At 44.4% G+C, this 26,355-nt stretch overlaps 1 protein-coding gene across 2 annotated transcripts; it reads right to left on the bottom strand.

Annotated features, from left to right (window-relative positions):
- Nucleotides 1–147: 147 nt before the first annotated feature.
- On the bottom strand, nt 148–25,327 carry CWC25 (CWC25 spliceosome associated protein homolog). Of its 2 annotated transcripts, XM_081218052.1 has the most exons (10): nt 25,148–25,326; nt 22,723–22,895; nt 15,741–15,977; nt 12,692–12,761; nt 11,867–11,994; nt 11,145–11,208; nt 10,311–10,522; nt 9,831–9,929; nt 2,117–2,278; nt 148–1,633 (listed from the first exon to the last, which is right to left on the bottom strand). In XM_081218052.1, exons 1-10 carry the CDS (start codon nt 25,163–25,165, stop codon nt 1,519–1,521), a joined length of 1,278 nt encoding a protein of 425 aa, XP_081074178.1. In that variant the 5' UTR covers nt 25,166–25,326; the 3' UTR covers nt 148–1,518. The 2 variants fall into 2 exon arrangements, with proteins under 2 accessions (XP_081074178.1, XP_081074179.1); XM_081218053.1 differs by lacking the exon at nt 9,831–9,929 and having other exon boundaries at nt 25,148–25,327.
- Nucleotides 25,328–26,355: the final 1,028 nt, after the last annotated feature.

Here is a 26,355-nt window from a genome sequence, read left to right as displayed (position 1 = left end):
TCGATGAAATCTTTGAGTAAACTGTCCACGGTTTGTTACATAATTCCTCTCAGACTAAGGCTCTCCATTTTATACTGGACACAAATTGCGGATCAATATTGTTCTGTATGGGAATTCGTTACTCAGCACAGGTGGCTTTTTGCACAGTTACAAAAATAAATGTAGCCTTTATTACCAATTAATAAGATAAAAGACATAATTAACCCTAGTATAGGGAAGCAGGATAAGGTGATTAAATGCATAACAAGTGTATGTTACTTTCTCTCTGGGGAAAGACTGGGTTTTAAGCATAACAGTGTCTGGCATCGTAAGTGCTCAAAAATATAAATCCAAATTCATTTTAAGCAGAGTCAGGAATTAGCAGAACAAGGAACTGGCCCAGCTAATGTGTGGGTCAAGAGTGCCTAGGACTTCCTGGGTCAAATGAGGGCTTCTGATAAAAGAGAAGGGAAAGGGGTAAAGACAAGGAGATGGATCCCAGGAGTCTGGGTTTTTTGTTTTGTTTTGTTTTAATACCTGACTAAAAAATAATAGCAAACAACTCCTGAAAATCTAGTTTTGTAATAAGATTACTACATGATAAAAGGGAAGCCATGAAATAAACAGCTTCCATTATATTTTCTTTTAAGAGCCAGGGAGCATACTGGTAGTTTGGGCCTGACTACTAAAATAATTTGACTTCAACACTGCACTGCCCACATCAGAGACTGTAAGCAGTGTAAATGGACAGATACCCTAGATCCTATCAACAAACCCAGGCCCCTCCACAACTAGTCAGATTCCAAGAGGAAAGAAAAGCTGACCTGCCTTACTGTGTTACTGGATAACAAGATACAATGTGGTTCTATTACACAGTAAAGTCACTTACCAAACAAGATATTCTAACAAAGCTAACTACTTTTTTTAAAAGCATGTAAAAATTATACATTTGTACATATACACAATATACTTTACAGTTTGAAAGATAGTCCAAATAGTTCAACAGTTCATTTAGGGGTTTTTTTTGCATCGTTTTCCCTTCCAGATTCTTTGTCACTCCCTTGGCTCTGCCCTAATCTGACATCATCTGTCACATTATCTACTAAATCAAGTAAATGTTCATTTACCCCGGTAAGCACAAACTATCTGGGTGACTCTGGGGAGAGAGGTTTCTGAAAGGTCCAGTCTATTCTGAGGTGGTAGAATAGGTTTGTTCACACAGGTGGAGGGAAGAGGCATAAGGGAGCCTCCTTCCAGAGCAAGATGAATGCTCACACCTTGATGTTCCAGGGCCCACCCATTTAAAAACAGTTAAGACCTGCTCCGCACCCAGCAAGTTACTGAGGGTCCCACAGAGCAAGTCACGCTGGTTCTCAAAAGAAGTGGGCTGTTTTTGGAATCCATGGAGGAGAGTCACTTTGAACAGTGGTGGCTTGACATCTGTGGAAGAAGCCATTTGAACTCTTATAAAGAGAAGTTTTAAAGGATCAGCAGCCTCCCTGGAAATTTCAGGAACACCAGCAAGAGGGGGGATGGCTTTCATCTTTTCATAAAGTTCTTCTCCAGAGCTACTGAGGTTCTCTGTAGAGAGTAAATATTCCGCTTCACCCGATCTTCCAGAGACGAGGTAGATGCACTCTCTAGCTTCATGCGGCTGGAAAGAGAAGACAGGTGAAAGGTAAGTAACGGGCATTTGTCCGCTGGTCAACTGTCTGGCAGAATAAGGAGGAACAGGTTGCTAGCCATAAAGCAGCTGTAGAGGCACAAGCTCTCTTAAGCCCATGTAGATAACTTTCGAGTGACTCCATCTGGAACTCAGTTTTTTATAAATGTATAAGGGAAATGTATCTGTTTTGGAAAACAAGTCCAAGCTTCATTTGAAAAAGGCCTCCTGAGCCATGAATTCTTAGGAGAAGGCCAAGGAGATTCAGTGAAAATACCAATTCACTTCTCCTCCCCTCAGATGAAAAACGTCCCACTGTCTGGCCAGAAGCTGGGAGTCGTAACAATGGTGTCTGGGGGCTGAGCTCCGCCCAGACACAGAAACACTGGGAACACAGTGAACGAACCAGTTACCCAACTGCCCCCTTGGGACCGTCGCCGTGAGAGCTGACAGGCAGGAAAATGCTGCACTCACTGGATAAACTTCCCATCCCGGGAGTCTAGCTTCTCCAGCCTCTGCTCCCGTTCGTCGTCCTTAGCGTGCCTCTTGAGGATGTTCAGCCTCTCTTCCTCCCGCCACTTGGCGTTTTCCATCATCTCTTGCCGTTTTCGCTCTAGCTCCTCTGATGAGAGCTTTCTGTTGAACACAAAAATCACCCTAAGGTCTACTTCTCTCCCAGCAACAACAACAACAAAAAGAGAAACACCACAGGGAGAAGAGAACCCAGGTAGGACCCCAGGCTCTCCAGCCCATGGCTCTCTTCCCTCGGAAATGCCCAGCCCAGTACCACACTCAGCATGAGTTTCCTTCCTTCCAAATATCTTATTCAGGTGGTTGCACTCAAATTTCAAAGACTTTTAGTGAAGGATTCCATACTCTCACTCAATAATCTCTGGAGTAATTACTCTGAAACAATAAATACAAAAAATAAATTGAGAACTAATCAGGAGCCTCAGGCTATGGCAACTATATTCCAGTTGTTTGCTCAACAACTTATAAAACAGGGGACTAAGTTCATCCATGTAAGGGTTAACATCTACCACCTACCCACTAGAGGTGCTTAGAAATTCATGGACATAGTGCACGAGTATACCACTTTAGGACTAAGCTAGAAGCAAGATGCCTGAAGAATTCAACTTAGCCTCAGACACTAATAGGTAGGTCTTTCCTGGCACTCACTGCAAATGAAGAGCAAGAAGAGGAGGTGATGAACCAGCTCGATCACTATTTACCAATGTCAGACATCCAAGTCCATCGCTTCTCAAATTGGTGTGATGTACTGATCCCCCTTTAAAAGGAAGAATAATTATCGGAGTCCCATAAGGGAGTGGGAGCCCAATTTTGAGAAAATTAAGATACTAAAATCTGACATTTAGTTATCTATAGCGAAATGAAAAGCCTCCCCTTCAAAAACCCCACTAACTAAAATACATAAAAGCACAAGAAGATGGAAGAGGAAATAACACTAGATAAGAGATGTGCACAAATTGTCAAGAAGATGGAAGTGGATGAAGGAGTAGTAACCACTTTAACAGATTAGAGGAAACTGAATCCTAAGTGCCTGATACTGATCAGAAGCAAGATATTCACACTGCAAAACCCAGGAAAGGTTCAGGGACTGCAGGAACCAAGCACTTTGGAGGGTGGTGCACAGGGTTGAAAACAAAGGGACTAATTTAAAGTCTGTATAAGGAGCAATTAAGACCTTCTGGGATCCTCATGCCTGACTCAGGGAAGCCAGTGGCTACTCTCCCAAACATCTACAGGAGACCCTCCAGAGGGTAGACCCTCCAGTAGTTTCTGAGAAATTGAACCACACAGGAGAATGACACCAGACAGCTACATGTAAAAGAATGAAATTAGAACATTTTCTCACATCACATACAAAAATCAACTCAAAATGGATTAAAGACCTAAATGTAAGACTGGAAACCATAAAACTCCTAGAAGAAATATGGCAGAGAGATTCAAGATGGCGGAGGAGTAAGTGGACGTGGAGTTCATCTCTCCCCACGGATGCATGAGGAATACATCTACAGATACAACAATTCTCACAGAACACTGGCTGAAAACTAGCAGAAGACCTTGGACACTGGAAAGGACTATAAGGATCCCTGCAACTGGGTAGGACGGAAAAAAAAGAAGGGAGGAGGAGGAGGAAAGGAAGCGGATGGGACCTGCACCCTGGGGTGGGGGAGCTGACGCAGAGGAAAGAGTCCTGAATTCGGGGAAACCCCCTCTCCGACGGGAAAATCAATTGGGACAGAAGGGAAGCATCTGAGGCTGTTGGAAGAGGGTGAAGTGGCCGATCTGTGGCAGACGGGACAGAGAGAGAAATACACAGATGGTCCACACCGCGGGCCCGCGGGCCCCGGACTGGGACGTGTGTTCACAGGTGTGCAAGGGGGCTGGGAGCTGGTGCATGGGGATTGCACAACGGGCCCAGAGTGAGAACCGCTGTTGGATGTGGGAAGATGAACTGAGGGGACGAGAGGGAGGAAATCTGCAGCAGGAAATGCCTATGCAGGAAGACCGGACTGCCATGGAAGCAGGCGCTACTGCTGAGTCACATGCATGGGGAGGAGCCACTACTGTAACCACTCTCTCCCCACACGCCGGTGCCTGCCAACGACAATAAAAGAAGCCCGCTAAGGGCTGGCCCTCACACGCCTGCTGCCGGATGCCAGAAAAACCCCGGCCAGGGCTGGCCCTCACGTGCCTTATGCCGGGCGCCAGAAAAGGCCCTCACTAGGGCCATATCTCTTGCACTCGTGGCTGCCGGCTTCCCTGCGCATTTGGCACGGCACGGGCTCCCACGATCCAAGCAGTCAGATGACCTCTGCACCCCATCCTCACAGGGGCAGACCCAAGAGCTCCAAGGCAGCCTCGGGACCAGACTCCTGTGGGTAGACCACACACAGAGGTGGGGATAAAACCAAAGCTGAAGCCCAGGGACAGGGTAACTAAGGAAGAAGATTGAAAATCTTTCCATCAGCTATACAAGCTGCAGATTAAATCCCCAGGATCAGCTAGGTAGACCCTGCGTCTATGGAATATCTGAGTAGACAATGAGTGTTTCCCACAAATGAAAACGGTCTAGCTCTGGCAGCTGTGGACATTGGGGGCAAGCACACACAGGAACTGGGCCAGATCACAGTCTGAGTGGTGCTCACAGGGCCCACAGCAGGTCCAGAGACCAGCCCAGAGGCAGAGGAGCCTCTTGGGGAGGCGGAGGTGGGCTGTGGCTCATGGCGTGTGCAAGGACACTTACAGCAGAGACCCCAGGGAAACATAATTATTACTATTAATTTTATTGTTTTGATTCATTCTGTTGTTGGTTCTAGCTTTTTTTTGGTTTCTTTTTCTCTTTTGTTTGTTGTTGCTTTAGTGTTTTTTTTTTTTCAGTCTTTTGGGATCTCCATGTTTTATTACATATTTTTATGTTTATTTTTATTTTTTAAACAATTCTATTTTTACTTTGCTCTTCTGTTGTTCTGTGTTCTTTTCCCTTATTTTTTTCTTCCTCATTTTCTTTTTCTTTTTTGAATCTTTTCATTTCTACTTTGTTTTTCTGTCATCCTGTGATTTTTCCCTTTTTATTTTCTTTCATTGTTATTATTTTTTTAATAATTTTTATCGGTTTGTTCTGTTTCCTTGGTTTACTCTTCAGTTGGCACACTGCTTTGGTTTTGTTTTTAGATTATGTGTTTTTGTTACTTTTAATCCTAATTGTTTGATTTCCTTTTTGAGTTCTTCTATTTGTTTGGTTCTCTTGCTTTTTGTTTTATTTGGCTCTGTTTTTGTTTCTTTTACATGAGTGTGTGTTTCCTTGTTTCTGCTTTTGTTTGTTTGATTTTGTTTTTACCATTTCTCCAGGGTTTTGTCTTTTTCTTTTTCTTTAATATATTTTCTATTTTATTTTTTTATATTTCTGTTTCTACGTTGCTTTTCTGTTGTTCTGTCGTCTTTCCCCTTTCTCTTTTTTTAATATCATTTTTTGTCGGTGTTTTGTTTCTTTGCTTCATTCTTCAGTTGGTACTCTGCTTTGGTTTTGTTTTTTGGTTTGGGGTTTTTGTCAGCTTTCTTCTTAATTGTTTGATTTTGTTCTTGGGTTCTTTTGTTTGGTTGTTCCCTTGCTATTTGATTTATTTGGTTCTGTTCTTGTTTCTTTTGTGTGTGTGTGCGTGTTTCCTTGTTTCTGTTTGTTTGATTTGACTGTTTACTATTCGTCTGGGGTTTTGTTAGTCTTTTTTTTTTTAATCCCCTTTATTGCTGGGATGAGCGACTTGCGGGGTCTTGGTCCCTCAACCACAAGTTGGGCCTGGGATTCTGGAGTGGGAGCACCAAGTCCAGGATGCTGGACCAATAGAGAATTCCTGGCCCCAGGGAAGATTAATCACCGAAAGCTCTCACGGAGGCCTCTATATGAATCCAAGACCTGGCTCCACCCAACTGCCAGCTGCTCCCAGTGCTGGATGCATCACACCAAACAACAAACAAGACAGGAACAAAAACCCACCCATTAGCAGACTACCTAAAGTCATACTAAGCTCACAGACACTCCAAAACACACCACCTGACACGGCCCTGCTCAGCAGAGGGAAAAGACTCAGCTCCACCCACCAGAACGCAGGCACCAGACCCTCCCATCAGGAGGCCTACACAAGACACTGGACCAACCCCACCACTGGGGGCAGAGAACAGAAGCAAGAGGAACTACGACCCTGCAGCCTAGAGAAAGTAGACCTCAAATACTGTAAATTGGACAAAGTGAGAAGACAGAGAAATATCTTACAGACAAAGGAGCAAGATAAAAACCCACAAGACCAAATAAATGAAGAGGAAATAGGCAAACTACCTGAAAAAGAATTCAGAGTAATGATAGTAAAGATGATCCAAAATCTTGGAAATAGAATAGAGGAAATATAAGAAACCTTTAACAAGGACCTAGAAGAACTAAAGAGCAAACAAACAGTCATGAACAACACATTAACTGAAATTAAAAATACTCTAGAAGGAATCAATAGCAGAATAACTGAGGCAGAAGAACGGATACGTGAGCTGGAAGATAGAATGGTGGAAATAACTGCCACACAGCAGAATAAAGAAAAAAGAATGAAAATAATGGAGGCCAGTCTCAGAGATCTCTGGGACAACATTAAGTGCACCAACATTCGAATTATAGGCATCCCAGAAAAAAGAGAAAAAAAAGAAAGGGTCTGATTAAAACTTCCCCAACATGGGAAAGGAAATAGTCAGTCAAGTCCAGGAAGCACAGAGTCCCACACAGGATAAAGCCAAGGAGAAACATGCCAAGACACATATTAATCAAACTAACAAAAACTAAAAACACAAAGAAAAAATATTAAAAGCAGCAAGGGAAAAGCAACAAATAACATACAAGGGAATCCCCATAAGGTTAACAGCTGATCTTTCAGCAGAAACTCCACAGGCCAGAAGGGAGTGGCCAGATATATTTAAAGTGATGAAAGGGAAAAACCCACAACCAAGATTACTCCACCCAGGCAAGGATCTCACTCAGATTTGATGGAGAAATCAAAAGCTTTACAGAGAAGCAAAAGTTGAGAGAATTCAGCACCACCAAACCAGCTTTACAACAAATGCTAAAGGAACTTCTCTAGGCAAGAAACACAAGAGAAGGAAAAGACCTACAATAACAAACCCAAACAATTAAGAAAATGGTAATAGGAACATACATATCAATAACTAGCTTAAATGTAAATGGATTAAATGCTCCAACCAAAAGACACAGACTGGCTGAATGGATACAAAAACAAGACCCATATATATGCTGTCTGCAAGAGACCCACTTCAGACCTAGGGACACATACAGACCGAAAGTGAGGGGATGGAGAAACATAGTGCATGCAAATGGAAATCAAAAGAAAGCTGATTCGGGCCTCCCTGGTGGCGCAGTGGTTGAGAGTCCGCCTGCCGATGCAGGGGATACGGGTTCGTGCCCCGGTCTGGGAGGATCCGATATGCCGCGGAGCGGCTGGGCCCGTGAGCCATGGCCGCTAAGCCTGCGCGTCCGGAGCCTGTGCTCCGCAACGGGAGAGGCCACAACAGTGAGAGGCCCGCATACCGCAAAAAAAAGACTGTGATTAAAAACCTTCCAACAGGGGCTTCCCTGGTGGTGCAGTGGATAAGAATCTGCCTGCCAATGCAGGGGACACGGGTTCGATCCCTGGTCTGGGAAGATCTCACATGCTGCGGAGCAACTAACCCCATGCGCCACAACTACTGAGCCTGAGCTCTGGAGCCCGTGAGCCACAACTACTGAAGCCCACATTCCTAAAGCCCGTGCTCCACAAGAGAAGCCACCACAATGAGAAGTCTGTACACCGCAACAAAGAGTAGCCCCTGCTAGCTGCAACTAGAGAAAGCCCGCACGCAGCATTGAAGACCCAACGCAGCCAAAAATAATAAATAAATTTATTTTTTAAAAAACTTTATTGAAGTATATTGGTCTATTGGTCCTATACAGTAGGACCTTGTTGTTTATTCTAACTCATTTTGTTTTATTTTATTTATTTATTTTTAAAAATTAATTTATTTATTTGTTCATTTTTGGCTGCGTTGGGTCTTAGTTGCTGCACGCGGGCTTTCTCTGGTTGTGGCGAGCGGGGGCTACTCTTCGTTGCGGTGCACGGGCTTCTCATTGCGGTGGCTTCTCTTGTTGCGGAGCACAGGCTCCAGGCGCGCGGGCTTCAGTACTTGTGGCACACAGCCTCAGTAGTTGTGGCTCGCAGGCTCTAGAGCGCAGGCTCAGTAGTTGTGACGCACGGGCTTAGTTGCTCTGCGGCATGTGGGATCTTCCCGGACCAGGGCACGAACCCGTGTCCCCTGCATTGGCAGGCGGATTCTTAACCACCACGCCACCAGGGAAGTCCCTCTAACTCATTTTAAATCACAAAATTCAACAAAGATTCTAAGGGCGATAAGAAAGGCTGACAAAGTGAGACAAATTTAAGTGATGGCAGATGGCAAAAGAGACAGAAAAACAAAGCGGGATCTGAAAAAGCAGACCTTGTGCTGACCAAGAGCCTTAAAATACATTAAAAAAAATATACACTCATGAGCATCCATCCCTAAGAACAGCATGAGTTACAGCACAGCTGAAGAACTGACCCAGTGTCATCAATAAAAGATTAAATTATGCATAATATACCCTCCCTCTCTGGGAAGGCAGGGAAATATGTACCTGGGTATTTTGGAAAGTTGCCAGTGAAAATGAAACCTTAAACTTAGGGAATCAGGCAATTAAAAGTTAAAAGGGACTTTAGGGTTTGCCTCTCTTCTAACAGCATAGTGAATAAAAGAGGTTGTTATGAACTCTCAGTGGTTCTCAGTGCTGGTTGTGCACTGGAACTACTGGGATGCTTTAAAAATACTGATGTCTGGGCCCATCCCCAGAGATGATGATGTAATAGGGCTGGGGGTGCAGCAAGGGATTGATTGGGATTTTGGTTTTTCTTTAAGCTTTCCAGGTGATTCTAATGTGCAGCCAATTGGGGGAGGCAGTTAAAGGAAGTACACAAAAGTTGCCCAAGTCAACTAAACTTTTTTTTTTTGGTGGGATCTTCGTTCCTTGACCAGGGATTGAACTGGAGCCCACGGCAGTGAGAGCGCCGAGTCCTAACCACTGGACTGCAAGGGAATTCCCTCATCCAAACTTCTAAGAGCAATCGAGACCCCTAGGGACAGCCTTTCATGGGCACAGCCAACTCCCCTCAGGTCCCATGACTGCACACCCATGTTCTGTCTGACCCACACCACACCCAACTCAAACACAGAGTATCTTAGGGTGTCTGCCCTCAAGGAGACCACCTTCCTGCTTCCCTTTCAGCTGATGCCTCAAGAAAGGAGCACAGTCTTAAGAAAAGCTTCCTGTAGAAACCTCTGTGAGAATAACATGTTTACAGGTGTTGAGAGACAATCACGTAGTGAACTGGTCATTAGTTCAATAGTTCAAAATTATTTACTTTGTCCTTTCAACGTGACTCGCATGGGGTGGGGGGCAGGGCAGATGGTTAAAAGTTGACCAAGATGAACAAAAGAGGGGTGGGCAAAAAAGGTGGTATAGATTATCCACTTGCCCTGGTCTGAGCCATTCCAAGACTCAGGCCTGAAAGTCTGAAGTTAACCTACTGGGCTCTTGACTCACCTGGTGTACCCATAAGCAGGCCGCCTTTGGTAGATGTCTTTTTTAGGGGATAGGCTCTTACTTCGGCCTCTGTCTCTCCTATTTACCTTAGAGTTGTGCCTGTAACAGACACAGAGGGCAGAGGGGAGAAGAGCTTTTTCAATACAGTGGCTTTTATCATGTCCCTCAAATGATGGAAGAAAAGCTAACAAATTTAGAACTATAATCCAAATTGAAGAGAACAGAGGGAAGAAGTGGAAGAAAAACAAAGGCATAAGGATACATAAGATTTGATATTAATCTCACTCTAGAGATTCCACATATATAAATATGTAGTTCTAGGGGTCTGAACTTTACACTAAAAAAAAAAAAAAAAGTAAAGATAATAACAAAGCAAAGACATTTGGAAGAGTTGATGAACAGACATCGCTAAAAGCAAATACCAGCTGTAACCAGGCCTCCACATTCACAGGTTATTTCCCGCTGAATTCCCACACTCACGGTTTGCTTGGCCTTGGGGACCGTGACCTTCTGCCCGGGGATCGAGACCTCCTGTCCCGAGACCCTGCTTCTCTGGTGCTCTTCTTGCTGGCATGTCTGGGAGGTGAGGGAGAGGAGCTTCTGGACCTGGAGTATTTCTTCAACCCACGCACTCGCTTTTGCTCAGCTGTCAGAGGACCCTGCAGTCCCTGGCTATGGTCAGAGTTCCTGACCTATATCATCAAGGAAAGGAAGAAAAGCTATTCATAGGAAAACCTAGCAGCTCAGGAGAAGATGCAGTGAAACAAGAAAATGAATAAGCACTGAGGTTCTGTAAGGAGCCAACTGGGTATACCAATCCCATCACACAGTTATCACTGAGAGCTCTATAAACTTAGGAAAGTCATCCTCAGAATGCCCTAAAAGGATGTATCACCCAACCACCTAAATTGGCTTGGCTCTTTGCTACAGCCTAAGGAGGAGCAGGAGGCAGCATATGGAGGACAGGACCTCAGGTTAAACATACTCAGGGGAAAAAAGGAATCCAGAGGGATGCACATTTATCAAAAAGTCATCAACCCTTAAAATGTACGCGTTTCATGTAAGTTATATGCAGAGGGATGGACGGAATGCCTAAATGCCCGCTGGTAGTTTAGTCTCTCTGCTCAGAGGGCCCTCAGCCATAGTCAGAGGCTCAGGGATAAGGAATGGGCCTGTTCTCCAGTCTGCGCTGCCCGAACTCCCTTCTTTCCGCATGTCTGACTGGCTGCTAAATATGCTCTGTGTTCAAAGAGGCAGCCAGGTTGGCACGTTCCAGTCCCACAGTCACTCCCTTTGAGAAGCCCATATCCTTACCTGTAAGCCATATCCAGGGACTTTGGACAAAACAGGGGAAGAATTTGCCATCTTCTTTTGAGATCTAAGAGATGAAAACACATACTCACTGAAAAAGAAAATGCCTAAAGGTCCAGTTTACAGCTCTTGTGCTGAGACGTGCTTCCTGTTTCAAACGTGACCTTTCCCACCTCCCGGCTCTCACATGGGAGTGCGTTTCTCTATCTTTGCTGGAAGACGCATCAGCACAGTCATGTTTCTCCTGAGAAAAACCGTGGGCCTTGCTTTTCAGCCCGAGCGCCCGAGCACATTCTCCTCTCACCTCGTGCTGCTATTCTAGGGACTACGAGTGAGTCAGCAGAGACAGCGCTGGCGGCTCCCGCAAAGAAGACACACAGAACAGGTCCAGATGGGCCCATTAATGCATTTGAAAGAAAAAAAAAAAGCCTCCATAAAACCCACTTAAGTCTTGCAGGAATCAAGAGCTGAGACGAACGTCATATCCAGGACGTCTGACCTAAGACTGACACAGCTACAGCCAGCTCCCCTGGGGGTTTCGCCAACTCCTCCGGGAACTCAAGTGCTAGCCGGCCAGCTCTGGGGGCAGAGGGCCGGTGTGCAAGTGTTCTCCACTGAACCCCCAGAACCTGGTGGCTCCTGGCCCGGAGCAGGTATTCAGTTCGTATCTGTGGAACGAATGAGTGAGTGAATCAACGGGGCAGGACGCCGTTCCACACGCTCACCTCTCCCGGCCGTGCTCATCCTCGCTGCTGCAACGATCGCTGCCTGAGCCTCTGTGCTTATGTTTCTTGTGCTTCTTTTTCTTCTCCTTCTTTTTCTTCTTCTCCTTTTTTTCCAGACTCATTTGCAACTAGAAAATGCCCAAAACATAACCGCCCAAGATGACTGGGACCCCTGTCAGTCCCTCTGAGGGGACGGGGTCATGTGTAAACTACCTGCCTCCAGGCCTCAGGGTCTACAGGGGTCCAGGACATGATCAGACGTCCCCTGTCGACAAGAGTGGAGGGTCTGGACCCTGGTTGCGCACAAATGCCCCTAGACTACTGAATGGACTCTCTGGTGGGTGGGGCTAGGAATCTGTGTTTTGAAACAGTCCCCAGAACCACTGCCTAGGAATTCCCATTTGTCAAAAGACTGCAACTCTGCTGACAGTAATCAGGGACCACAAGATCAATCTTTAAATTTTCCTTACCAACTATTCCAAGAAACAATCACATAATATGTTACATGAGTGATGAACGGGCCCTAAAGGCTTGATACCACCTGATCTGAACACACTGCACGATCTTGCTTTCCACAGGCATAGCCCAATACCCCTCTTTTCCTGGAAGAATGATATACCATATGCTGTTTCTCCAACCAAAAGACATGCAAGAGAAAATCAAGCACAATTATGCTTTATATGTTAAGATTGCACAAAATCACCAGGAGAAGGTCTCTAAAAGACAGAAATGTTTAAAGCCATGCTGCTTTCCCTCTTGTAAGAGTAAATGGAGAGGAGTTTTCATGTTAAGTAGCTCTTGATGCTTTTTTGAAGTACTACTTACCAATTCTTTGATTTTCTTCATTTTCACAGGATTATTCAATACCTCTCTTTTTTTCTCTTCTTCTTTCTTCCTAAAGAGAAGTTATAAAAATCATGATTCTTTCTTTCAGAAAAGGGGATTAAACCATTCATTCTACTCTCCATAATTCTATGCAGCAATCTTTTTTCTCAACGCAGGCAGACAGGCCCCATGGTGCAATCTGCATGATTGTGTGGAAGCCAGAAATCTTTCCCAAATCTGCATAAGGGATTGAACATTGTGGGGAAAGTTCACACTGGTTCCCTGTTGTGCAAGAAAGTGAGTTTGGTCTGTTGCTTGTTAAGCTTCATGCTCAGGGCTTCCCAACTGGTCAAGTAAATGTATGTTATCTTGTGTATCAAACATGTGCAACATTTCAATACTACCTCCACTGTTTAGCATGATAACCCCTGGGAAATAAACAGAATGGATTCCTGTTTCAAGAAGTCTTACTCTCACATAGCGTTCATAGGAGGGTAAACTGGTCAACCTTCCCGGAGGACAACTCGGCAACACTTACCACAGCCTGTACATACTCACAAACCCTTTAATCTTACAAATGCTTCCTCAAGAATTTGTTACTGAAAGGATATAACCAAGGAAGGTCACTAAAAAGGTGTTCATGTTATAACAATGAAAACTTGGAAACAGGTTAGGGATCCAACAGGAGAATATTAATAAATTATGGTAGAGACGTCCCCGGTGGGCCAGTGCTTAAGAATCCGCCTTCCAATGCAAGGGATGCAGGTTCAGTCACTGGTCAGGGAACTAAGATCCCACATGCTGGGGCAACTAAGCCCACACCCCACAGCTAGAGAGCCCGCGCGCCACAATGAGAGATCCTGCGTGTCGCAACTAAGACCTAACGCCACCAAACATAAATAAATAAAAATTTAAAAAAACAAAACCAAAAGAAGAAAGAGGTGTCACAACAATGTTTAAAACTAAAGTATGGTATATCCTCCATACAATATAGAAATTACACATGATGTGACACACAGAAGAACGTCCCATGTGGATGACCGGGTGGCACAAAGGAGTTGATAAACTAATACGCACAACATTCGTGCACCAATGCTCACAGCAGCATTACTGACAACCACCAAAAGGGGGAAAGAACCCAAATGTGCACGACAGATGAATGGATGAAAAAATGTGGTATACACACGCAATGGAATATTATTCAGCCTTAAAAAGGAAGGAAATTTTGACACCTGCTACAACATGGATGAACCTCGAAGACATTACGCTGAGTCAAGTAAGCCAGTCACAAAAAGACAAATATTGAATGATTCCAACTTTTATGAGGTTCAGAATAGTCCAACTCATAGAAATGAAAAGCACAATAGTTGTTCCAGGGGCTGGGGGGAAAAGGAAATGAAGAGCTGTTGCTTAATGGATACAGATTTTCGGTTACGCATGATGAAAAACTTCTGGAAGTTGGTGGCACAACAATTTGGATACCCTTACTACTGAACTACATATATACTTAAAATGGTTAAAATGGTAAACTTTATGTCATGTGTTATTTCACCACATTTTTAAAAAGAAGAAAATTCTGACACATGCTGTAATACAAATGAACCTTGATGACATTATGCTGAGTGAAATAGGTCAGTCACAAAAGGACAAATACCATATGATTCCACTTATATGGGTAACTACAGTAGTTACATTCATAGAGACAGAAAGTAGAAGTGGTTGCCAGGAGCTGGGAAGAGGAGAGAATGGGGACTTACTGTTTAATGGGTATAAGGTTTCAGTTGCGAAGATGAAAAAGTTCCGGAGAAGGATAGGTAGTGGTGACGGTTGCACAATGATGTGAATATACTTACTGCCACTGAAATGTACACTTAAAAATAGTTAAGATGGGACTTCCGTGGTGGCGCAGTGGTTAAGAATCCGCCTGCCAATGCAGGTGACACGGGTTCGAGCCCTGGTCCAGGAAGATGCCACATGCCGCGGAGCAACTAAGCCTATGCACCACAACTACTGAGCCTGTGTTCTAGACCCCGGGAGCCACAACTACTGAGCCCACGCGGCACAACTACTGAAGCCCACGCGCTCTAGGGCCTGTGCTTTGAAACAAAAGAAGCAATGAGAAGCACGCGCACCGCAATGAAGAGTAGCCCCCGCTCGCCACAACTAGAGAAAGCCCGTGTGTAGCAGCAAAGACCCAATGCAGCCAAAAATAAATAAATAAAATAAATAAATTTATTAAAAAACAAACAAACATGTACTCATGATACAATGTGAGGGTGGGAAGAGTGCCTGCTCACATCTGTATGCTGGTGAGTTTGAGGAACTTTAAAAAAAAAAGAAAAAATAATGTTAAGATGGTAAATTTTATGTTATGTATATTTTACCACAATTAATTAATTAAGACGCTAACAAAATGGGAGAAAATATTTACATATAAATATATATCTGTAATATATAGGTAACTGTAAAAGAATTTTCAAAAGGAATGTAAGTAAGAAACATTTTTTAATGTTCAACCTTACACACTTGAAATAAAATAATGAAAATTAAAAACAAAAAAAACGCACCACATGATTTCATTTAACACCCAAAATGCAGCTCTACTTTGATCTGTTACATATTAGGGTTAAATAAAATTCTACAGTTTCTTTTCAAAGGGTTCTGCTGCAAAAAACAAACAACAGGGAGGGGTAGAGGGGAGGGGAAAAGGCCTATTCATCCCCCCCAGCCAACTCTACACATAGCCCCCAATTTCTAAGAAGCTGCCAGTCTTTCTCACCTTGCTCCTACCTCTTATTTTTGTTTAAGGGCCAAAGGTAAACGAATAAATTTGGTCTGGTCTGGTACATTTACCAATCCCTTCCCAAACAGCCTAGTTCAGGCACCCTTAATAGAGCCTCCTTCTCAACATCAGAAGCCCAAATGGAGACAAATCCTTTTACATGGCAGACAAAAGCCAACAGGAAACCAACTGCAAAGCAAGAGGTGAGATAACATCTCGGCTAAGCATCTCTGTAATAAAACCCCCTTCTCAGCCGCTCATCAGTACCTGATGATGAAGAGTGGATCCTCCCGGATTTTGCTGGCCATGTCAAGAAGGGAATTGGCACCTGATGGGGCAAAGATAGAGCCTGGGAGGAGTCCTGTCTCAGAAGAACAGCCTGCCTCCTTCTCCTCCATCTTCTCAAAAACGTATTTGTCAATGGGACGCCCCAGCAAGTACTCATCACGGTTCACCATCCCACCAGGACCCTGGTACATCCAGTCCAATTTTTCTTCCTTTTTCCTAGTTCAAGAAAAAAAAAATACAGTCAAAGAAAATGTAGACTTCTCAAACCTACACACAAAACCTGAACATGAAGGATAGATAAGCACAGCTGGGGGAATCCCCTGGCGGCACAGTGGTTAGGACTCCACGCTCTCACTGCCAAGGGTGCAGGTTTGATCATCGCTGGTCAAGGAACAAGGATCCCGCAGGCCGCAAGGCATGGCCAAACTTAAAAAAAAAAAAAAAAAAAAAAGGGCACAGCTGGTCAGAACTGGACTCATTCTACAGGCTCCTTAGCAAGGGCTAAACACCACACTCCATGGGGCACTTGGAAAGAAACGGTACTTGCTGTCATGGAGTTTACATTTTAAGAGATCATTTCCACACACCTAAAGCAATTTATGAGGAAAAAAAAAGTTCCTCAGCCTGGGGCGTGGATCTTTTGCTCAGGGTTTCTCAAGTCTCCTTTACAAAGTTTTATGTTGTGCTTTCATTTAGAGGATAATCTGAAAGAGCTAACATGCATGTTCTGCATCAGAAAAGCTGGGAAATTGGCACCACCAGGTGGGCTGCAAATAGGGAATTTTGGTGAAAGTCTATATAAGGAGCAGTTAAGATTCTTAATCTCCATCCCCAGTCCCAAGGATGAAAGATCTGTTGGGGAGACTGAACCTGTGAGACCCCTCCACTTCCAACTGGGTGGCCAAGGGCTTTCAGAATGGCTGTAGGGATTAAGCGAAAGTCTGGTTATTGAAAAATGGCGTCACTAATTCCCTTCCTTCTCCTTGTTCTACTCCCCAGGCAGGAGATCTCAGAATTTTTCTATGGAGAAATCAAATGACTCAAGGAATAGGGGCATGGTGATCCACAGATATAGACATGTGGAAGTTGCCAGATGAAAAGGCTGGCTCACCGTTGGACTCCCCACAAGGAAATCCATCAGTCAGCAAGCCCTACTGAAGAATACAGAGCTTCCAATGGCCTTTACCCTATGGAGTGCCAGTTATTTGGTGAATGCTCTCAACACAAGAATCTAAAACCAAAGGAAACAGCAGCAAAAAGGACACTGAGGAAAAATAGACAATACTTGGAGAAGAATACTTCAGAAACAACCATAATTTTAAAGAAACCAGAGAATAACCTGTATCCATAAAACTAGAACAGAATGTAATAGCAAAGGAGCAGTTGGAACTATGAGAAAACTGAAATCAAAAAGCTAACAAAGGGCTTCCCTGGTGGCGCAGTGGTTGAGAGTCCGCCTGCCGATGCAGGGGACACGGGTTCGTGCCCCGGTCTGGGAAGATCCCACATGCCGCGGAGCGGCTGGGCCCGTGAGCCATGGCCACTGAGCCTGCGCGTCCGGAGCCTGTGCTCCGCAACGGGAGAGGCCACAACAGTGAGAGACCCACGTACCGCAAAAAAAAAAAAAAAAAAAGAACATGGGGATGGGTGTAAAAAGACAATACAGTTATTTATTCACAGTTGGACTGTATTTATAATGAAAATACATGTCTAACAGCATTAAAAGAAACTGTAATAAGTGCTTAGAAGATGAAGAACCAAGGGACAAATAACAGTGAAACACAGCCATCATTTCCTTGGAGACTTCTCTGCCTGGTTTTGTGTGTTCTGTTATTCAAGCAATAAAAAACTCCTGTGGGTTGGAGGGAATTGACTGTGAAAGGCAGACTACATAAGAGCTTAAAGAGCTCTGAGCAAGAAGATCAGTGGTGACTAGAATATTCTGGCAAGCTCATTTTCCTGAAAGGCAGTATAACATAATGGTTAAGAAGAGCACAAGCTCTGGAGTCAGGCAACATGGATTTGAATCCCCGCTCTAAAGCCAAGCAACTCATCTGAGCACTGGTGTCCTCACCTGTAAAATGGGGATAAAAGAGTAACTGCCTCATAGGGTTGTTGGGGATTAAATAAGTCAATGAATTTTTTTTTTTTTTTTTTTTTTGCGGTACGCGGGCCTCTCACTGCTGTGGCCTCTCCCGTTGTGGAGCACAGGCTCCGGACGCGCAGGCCCAGTGGCCACGGCTCACGGACCCAGCCGCTCCGTAGCATGTGGGATCTTCCCGGACCGGGGCACGAACCAGCGTTCCCTGCACCGGCAGGTGGACTCTCAACCACTGCGCCACCAGGGAAGCCCAAGTCAATGAATTTTGAAGGTGTTCAGAAGAGTGCATGGCACAGAGTAAGTACTAAATAAACACTAGCTAGTCTGTTTTGTTTTGTTTTGTTTTTGTTTTACTTCAAGGGCAACTCATCAACTGGCAGAAGAAACAAGAATGTATTAAGAGATAAAATATGTGCTTCACGATTTCTTTGCCCCTCCTGTCCCATAACCTACCTTGTAGTCCCTGGGGATAATCACTGACGTTCCCACGAGCTAGTCTTTTTATTCTCTGTGTATGTGTTTTGTATCTCCCACCAGGTTTTTTTAAACTCCTAGATGGCTGGAATGAATCCCAGACAGTTGCCTAATATGTTCAGTGTTTGACGATTCATGGGCAAGGGGTCTGGGGCTGGCAGTGCTCTTTGAATGAGAAGCAGGTCTCAGTGATCGAGGTGGGGGGGACCCTAAAAGGACTTGTCAAAGACGACTCAAGGGATCGTGCCTATGCATGCCTGACACGAACGCAGATGGGGAAACTGGAAATAAATATTTGTTTATTCACTTGTAAACACTGACTCAGCACACTTCCTATGTGCCAGGCAGAGGAAGAAGGTCAGAAGGATGACAAAGATTCAGGCAGCTGAGTTGCTCACAGGCTACCAGACGAGGCACAGAGGTCAACAAATTACTGAACAGTGCTGCTGAGAGCTAAGTATGTGATGGGTAACTGTGGGACACTTGAAGCAGAACTGCCTGAATAAAAAAAAAAAAAAAAGAACTGCCTGAATATACAGAGATACAAGAGTTTGTGTGGGATAAACGTGGGAGTTGTCAGCATGAAGCAGACACTGGTACCACAGGAATGAAGGGAGAAGAACAGTGAGCCTTGGGAAGCAGGAACAGTTACTGGATGGGGGAAAAGAAGCTAAGCAAGTGAATAAAAGACAAGAGATGGTATGAAGAGGTAGGAGGGCCAGGAATATGCAGGCAAAGGAGCAAGACATATCCAGAAGAAAGGATAGGAAAAATGAAGACAGATACTTCTATAAAGTAGTATTTTCAGGGCTACAGCTAGTCTTAAAAGGACTCAACTAATATCAGTCCTGCTCAGGCCGTCCAGTAAAAGAACATGTTGTATCGCTGAGATCCAGTGCCACTGGACTTGACCTGGTTCCGCCACTACCCATCTGGGTATACGTGCAAGTTACTTCTGTGCACTTCCATATCCTCACGTCTAAAATGGAGCTAGTAACTGCCATCTCTCATCATTTTTAAAGTGAGACCCTCTCTCTGAATTTTTAAATGAGAGAAGATGTGGGGTAAAAGTCATATAAAAACGAAATGATGTATAGATTTTTGCTGTTGCTATCACTAAGGATATAGAACAGGTTCTCAATTGAAGCCGCCCATGAGGATCACCCGGGGAGTTCTTAAAGTATCCAAATGCCCTTGCCCCAGACACCCCCTGCTATTCTTAGAGAGTCTGCTTGGGTGGGAATCACTCCCATCACCATTTATCTAATCTTCCAAGGACACCCTAAAGTGCAAGCGTTGAAAAATGCTGGTAAAGAAAACACAATTTTCTAATATTATCAGTAAATACTTAAACAACATTCTATTGCAAAGAGGGATTTGGATGGAGATCAAGGATAACGTGCATATTGAGGTTTTTTCTTTGTTCTAAGAGAGCTGTATACAAAACACAGAAAAGATTATCTGAACCATACAAGTGAATTGTTAGATAGCAAAGGGTTGTACTGCATAAATGAAAAGCACGACACTACGCAAAGAACTACACAAAGCAGTCAGTTGGACGAGCAGATCGTCTAAATACATCTGCAAGTAAAGACCAAAAAGAGGGACCTATGTGCTAACCTTTGAGTTTCATAACAATGGAGAATGGGTGAGGGGCAAAGAAATCAAAAGAATATAAAATCACCTCCCTCCCATTCACAACAGACAAGAGGGCATGAGGGTCAGCAATGGGATATACACTGACTCCCAGCTCTGAAGCTGCTCATCTATACTCCGACCTCATCAATTAGACTCTGCAAAGCCCAAATTTCTGACCTATCAGGCACAGAATATGTAATGCTTGGCTGAATAAAAATTTCAAAATAATTTTTTACTTTTGGTTAGTGGGAAGGTAAACTCTTATAACTAATGGGTATTCCGTCTAAAATTGACATTTGTTTTAAAATCAAGGGTTCACAAAATCTCAAACTTCACATATAAAAATGTCATATAAGTTGCCCAGGAATTAATTCAAATGTATGAAATTTATTTAGTTTAAGTTATAAAGAATATAATTTATACAAAGTGTATAAGGTAAAATAATTTAATGTGTATCTATGGTTAAAAAAAACTTATAAAATTTCATTCTTTTACCTCACTTTATATATTAATGCCCTAAATATATTGTGCTGTACTTTAAAAACTCCAAAACTCCATTTATTTTAAAATATTTCAGATTTTATACTTAAGTCAGAATGGTCTTCTGCCAATCCTGAAAGAATGTATACATATATACACTGGAATATTACTCAGCCATAAAAGGGAACAAAAATGGGTCATTTGTAGAGATGTGGATGGATATAGAGACTGTCATACAGAGTGAAGTAAAAGCAAGTCAGAAAGAGAAGAACAAATATATTAACACATATATATGGAATCTAGAAAAATGGTAGAGATGAACCAGTTTGCAAGGCAGAAATAGAGACACAGTTGTAGAGAACAAACGTATGGACACCAAGGGGGGGAAGTGGGGTGGGGGGTGAATTGGGAGATCAGGATTGACATGTATACAACTAATATGTATAAAATAGGTAACTAATAAGAACCTGCTATATAAAAAATAAACCAAAAAAAAAAAAAGAAAGAATGTAATTGTTATCCTGCCTAAATTCCATAATGCCATTTCCACGAACTGAAACTAAGTCTCTCTCTCCCACACACAGACATATGCCTCTGAATGTCACAAATCCTCCTGTCATGAAATTACTAAGGAAAAGCCCTGTATATCCAACAGGGGAAGTATGTCACATGTCACCCTGCAGACTTGCCCACTAGGATATGAACAAGGGATAGTACAGATAAGTCAATTTTAGTCTATCTGGAGTTTTTATTCAATTCTGATTTAGGAATGCACTGCATATATATTTTTTTAATTTAAAAATACCGATTTATTGGTGATCGTTCCAGTGAAGAAGTGGGTTTTCTCGGATTTGTTTTTTTCATACAGAATACAGTTTGTTGTTATTATATGCACATTTTACTCAAACTTAATCAGGAAGTCAAACAAGAGAGCAATAGCTCTTACCAGAAACAAAATTCCAAGTATATTAAAATAAGTCAGAGATTATAAATATCTTTAGTATATTCACTACTCATTGCTTTTCACTGTTTTAAAAAAACAAATTCCCAAAGAATAATTTTACATTTGATTTTAAAGCAGATGATTTTTAACTATATTTTCTTACATTTAAGATTTACAAAAAATATGTATGTACAGATTGTTTTATGTTCTTGGGATAAAAAAAAAACATATTGATGACTCCCAATTTCCACTGAATACTACCTGTACTCTCAAACATGACATTTGAAGACCTTCACTTTTCATTAGCTGCAGAAAAAGTACATTGAATATTTAGAAACAAGAAAGAGTAAAGAAAATAGAGATGGAAATTTGGATCGGCTTTAAAAAAAAAAAAAATTGGGGCGCTCTCACAACACCTAGCTTCTATCCAGTGCTAACTCCATTAGCGCCACCATGGACCACCTCCCTGGCTCTAGAAACCTCCCTCTGAGAACAAGTTAGAGACTTTGCTTTTGCCCTCCCTGGGCTGTGGAACTTCCGCTTGAGAGCACCCTCCCCACTGCGCGGCCACTTCCCAGCCAAGAGCCCCGGCTGGACCTGGAGCTGATCTCGCCTTTTTAAATTACAGAAATCGGTAAAGAACATTCCCACTGTCTATCCTCACACCCCAGATTAGAATCCCAGGAAACCTGCACTGCATATTTTATGCTTTTAATTTTTCTCAGAACACATTTACTCCTATCCCATTTTATGAGATGGGTAGAGTAATTATTGTCTGTTACTCCTATCCTATACTATACAAGAGGAAACTGAAGTCAGGGAAAATCGAATGAGACTGTCCACATTCACACAGCTTTTACTGACAGACACACCATCTACCTCCTTCCATGGGACCTCTCTGCCTCCCTAAAATGAGCCTGCAATCCATAAATAAACAAAAGCAGGACTGAGGCCTCAACACATACTGAGAAGCAGGGTATAGGCAATCATCCTCAGCCACAGTTGTTTGGCAATCATCTACCATGAACTTGGTCTACACTAAGCCCTTTGTATGTCATCTCATTTGATCCTCAACAAACCTTAGGAGTTGGGTACTCCCATTCCCCCCATTCTACGGAGGTAACCAAGGCTCCCAAACTTGCTCCCAGTTACACAGCTAGGCTAGTCCATGCCATGCCAGCCTCAGAACCCAGGCCAGTCTGATTCCAAACTCACGCTCTTAACCAGCTATTATGCAACAACTGGACAACGCACCTGCAGGCAGTTCTGCAGTTCCCCACACACCAGGACACCCCCAGGCCAAATTGCCCCAGCTCCTCACGTACTTGACAGCGCCAACGTCCTCCGCATAGCGCTGCATCTCCTCCCGGGCCCTCTCCTCCCGCAGCTCGCGCTGAAGCTCCTCAATCTTTTTCCGCTCAGCCTCATGCTTCTGCTCAGCTTTCCACACTTTCTCCACATTGCGGAGGGTCTGCGGGTGCCAGCTCTTCTTCAGATTCTGTGGTAAATGAAAGGAGGGAGAAAACAATGCAGGCAGTGGGTGGGTGGTGAGCATAACTGGCCCTCCCTTTCCCACCCCTATATTCATGCCAAGGCAGCCACGTAAGGGCAAGACGTCTTTAACAATGGCAAGGTTGGCACCCAAAAATCTCACACATGGCGGGGGCGGGAGAGAGGCTGTTCAAGTACATAAAGCTTCAGGATAAAACAGGCCCCTCCGAGATTCCCTTCAAATACTTCTGTCCTGAAATGTGTGAGTCTGACTTCCACTGGCCATGCCTGAAGTGAGGGTTGGTGATGACAATACAGGAGGAATGGGGTAGAGAAGCAGCAAAGTATAGACTCTGAAAGGCAAAAGAATTCAAGTGCCTTTGGCACTGGACGTTCATTCTTATGAACACAGCCTTCTTTTCCTTGAGTCCACTTAACGTGCCTTAAACTTGCATGGTTTACAACCCCACCTAGTACCTCTTTCAACCTTCCTTCCCAAGAACCTCCCCCTGGTTCTGATCTTCCTCCTCACCCTCAAGGAATGCTTCTCCTCTCCCTCCTCCCCATGAGCCATTGCTTTGGTTCAGCTTCCCAACCAGGGAAGGTTTCCTGGAGGAAGTGACATCTAAGGATAATTATCAATGAGCCCAGTGATGTAGGAAGCGGGAAGCAGTGGGGTAGATTTCCACACAGGGGTAACAGCACACACAACTGCAGGCCCAGTGGTGAGAAAGAACAAATAATTCAGCATGGCTGGAGACAGGAGAGCAAACTGATGGGAAGGGGCTCAAGATGAAGCCAACGAAGAAAGCAACAGATTAAGGGCCTTATAAGCCATGTTAAGGGATTGGATTTTATCCTGTTGACAGCAGAAAACACTAAGCATTCATATGCAGGTGGGAGGCATGACCAGCCTAGCATGTAAAGAATGGATTGGAGAGGATCAGGATTGAAAACCAGGAGACCAGTTAAGAAACCTAAATAAGGGAATTGCCTGGCGGTCCAGTGGTTAGGACTCCGTGCTCCCACTGTAGGGGGCAGGGTTCAATGCCTGGTCAGGGAACTAAGATCCTACATGCTGCTCAGTATGGCCAAAATACATTTTATTTTTTCAATGAGGGCTTCCTTTTCTCTCTCTCTTCTTGCACTCCCTTTCCCCTCATCAGGCTGTTCAGTCCTTCCTCCCTTCCTCCCCAACCCTCCACCTTGTCCTAATGGTCCTCCCCTCTCGCCTTCAATATGGGTGATTTTGCCTCCCAGGGAACATTTGGCAATGTCTGTAGACAGTTTTGGCTGTCACAACTGAAGGAGAAAGGTGCTACTGGCTAGAGGCCAGGGATGCTGCTACATGCACAGGACCACACACACAACAAAGAATTATCCAGCCCAAAATGTCAATAGCACTGAGGTTGAGAAACTCTGGATTAGAGCTTTCCTGTCCCTAAATGCAGCTACTTGAAGACACTAAGTCAGAAGAACCTTGATGGTATCTTGGAACTCATTCTAACTGATAACACCTGACAAACTCTAATATAGCTACTGGACAGGTAGCTAAACGAATCTATTTGCTGATTCAATTAGCTACACTTTCAGAAGATTAGCATTTTTCTGATCTTGCACCATGCTCTTATGGGTACATTTGCCCAATTCGGAGGCTTAGCCCCCTACAAATGAACTATACAGTTTAAGAGAAATAGCCACATAACTTATTAAGTGCTATGAATTCAGAAGAAAGCTCTGCCACTACAGATCAGAATGCAGCACTGAAGAAGGAGTGGAAGTCAGAAAGGTGAACATGAGGAAGCTCTTCCGTGACCCCAGGACATGGCTCGGGGACGAGGAGAACGGGGGCACAAATCACCCCTACTACAGCCCAGGACATGACTAAACTCCTAGCTGAGGAAAGGAGATGTATCCCAAGACAAGATATACAAAACTAAGTGACACGTCCTCCATACCTGCCTCCTTTCCTAGCCACGCTTCCAACCGCCCCCGAGGCTTCCCAGAATTTCCAGCCAGAAGGGCTCCCTGTCAACAAACACCACCTCCCCTCCTTGGCGACCCACCTCACATACCTTCCCAAGTCTCCACCCGGTCCCTCATGGCCTTAGTTATCCGTCCCCTGTCCAGGGCTACGGCTCCCTGTCCCCAACGGCTGCGTTGCCAAGAATACCCACTGCCACCCCCACCAATTTCCGTCCCCAGCCTCAGTCGGTCTCCGGCCTCAGTCTTCCCCCAGCCCTGGGCTCCCTCACTTACCAGGTCTCCGCCCCCCATGATGGTGGAGACGTTTCCTCACTACGCGGACCTGGAAGACTCAGGAAGGATCGAGGAGAAACGCAGAGAGTTCAGCTACGACCTCCGGAGATCTGATCCCGGGGACAACTGGCTACCATCTTCACTGCCCGATCCAGAGACCACTTCCGGGAGAGCGTTATATTACAGCGACGGCGTCGCGGTACCATGACGTTTAATACTCGTTGTCGCGCTGCGTGGCGGTAGCGTCACATGCAGTTTCGCAGGTTGCGGCCATGATATCGCGGGATTTGTGGTTTCACTTTGGTCGCCTCGGGCTGGCTCCTCCCCCTGATTTCTGGAGTGGTGAGTTAAAACGCTACTGCTGTTTCGGATTACAACTGGTCCTGGGGCTGGCCCGGCGGTTCGGTTGCCATGGCGACGCACCGCGGCGTCCCCCTCGGAGCTCCACTCGGGGCCTCCCTAGCGAGGCCCCAGCGTGGACCAGCCTAGGCCGCCCGGAATTTCTAAACGGCTTTTCAAATCCGCAGTCTCCTCAAACCTCGACTCACAGCCAACCCCCTTACTCCGGGCGTATTTTACGGAGTTAAATAGAAACCATCGAACTGAAATTCCATCAGGTTCCCTGCACCAAACCTTTAGAATCTGCCAGCTTTCCCCTTTCCTTTCCCTTCGTTTACGATGGAAGAAGCATCCCTCCTAATCTAAGGCATGGCGGTTCATCTGCTCGGATCCCACCCCTCGCATCTCGTATTACTCAATTCCTCCCTCTCTCCTCCATCTCCCTAGGTATTGGTCCTTTGTCATCATCATTTTAGATACGCTCAGTTGATCCTTAAAAAAGAAAAAAGCTCATGTCTTTCCCCCAGCTGCTGCACTCTCCTCTCCGTCTTTAGCGAACTTGAAACAAGTTGTCTCCACTTCGGAGACAAGATGCTTCCGCTTCATCTTCTGCTTAACGTAAACCCTCCGCTCAACTATTCTTCCCGTGATCTTCAGTAATTACCCCTGTATTTAAATCAAATAACACACTTCATCCTCATCTGGACTACCCCTAGCCTTTGGTATTGAGGACCACTCTCCTTATCGAAACACTTTGCACTTGACTTCTTCCCATCACTCTCCAAATTTTCCTAATCTAGATCCTTCTCAGGGAACATTTTCTTTTTTTCTTCCTCCTCCGTTCTGTCTTAGGTCCTTTCACAGTAGGT

The sequence above is a fragment of the Mesoplodon bidens genome (assembly GCF_964165515.1).
Source record: "Mesoplodon bidens genome assembly, chromosome: 19".
Lineage (NCBI taxonomy): Eukaryota > Metazoa > Chordata > Mammalia > Artiodactyla > Ziphiidae > Mesoplodon > Mesoplodon bidens.
The sequence above is the reverse complement of the archived record's forward strand: the minus strand, read 5'-3'. Positions and strand labels throughout refer to the sequence as shown.

What these genes read in the sequence shown, in the direction of transcription:
- CWC25 (XM_081218052.1), bottom strand. An exon ending in GAGGACGTTGGCGCTGTCAA is followed by an intron (nt 15,978 to 22,722) that starts GTACGTGAGGAG and finishes TTCTTGAACTAG; the next exon opens with GAAAAAGGAAGAAAAATTGG. An exon ending in TCCCTGGATATGGCTTACAG is followed by an intron (nt 10,523 to 11,144) that starts GTAAGGATATGG and finishes TTGATGATATAG; the next exon opens with GTCAGGAACTCTGACCATAG.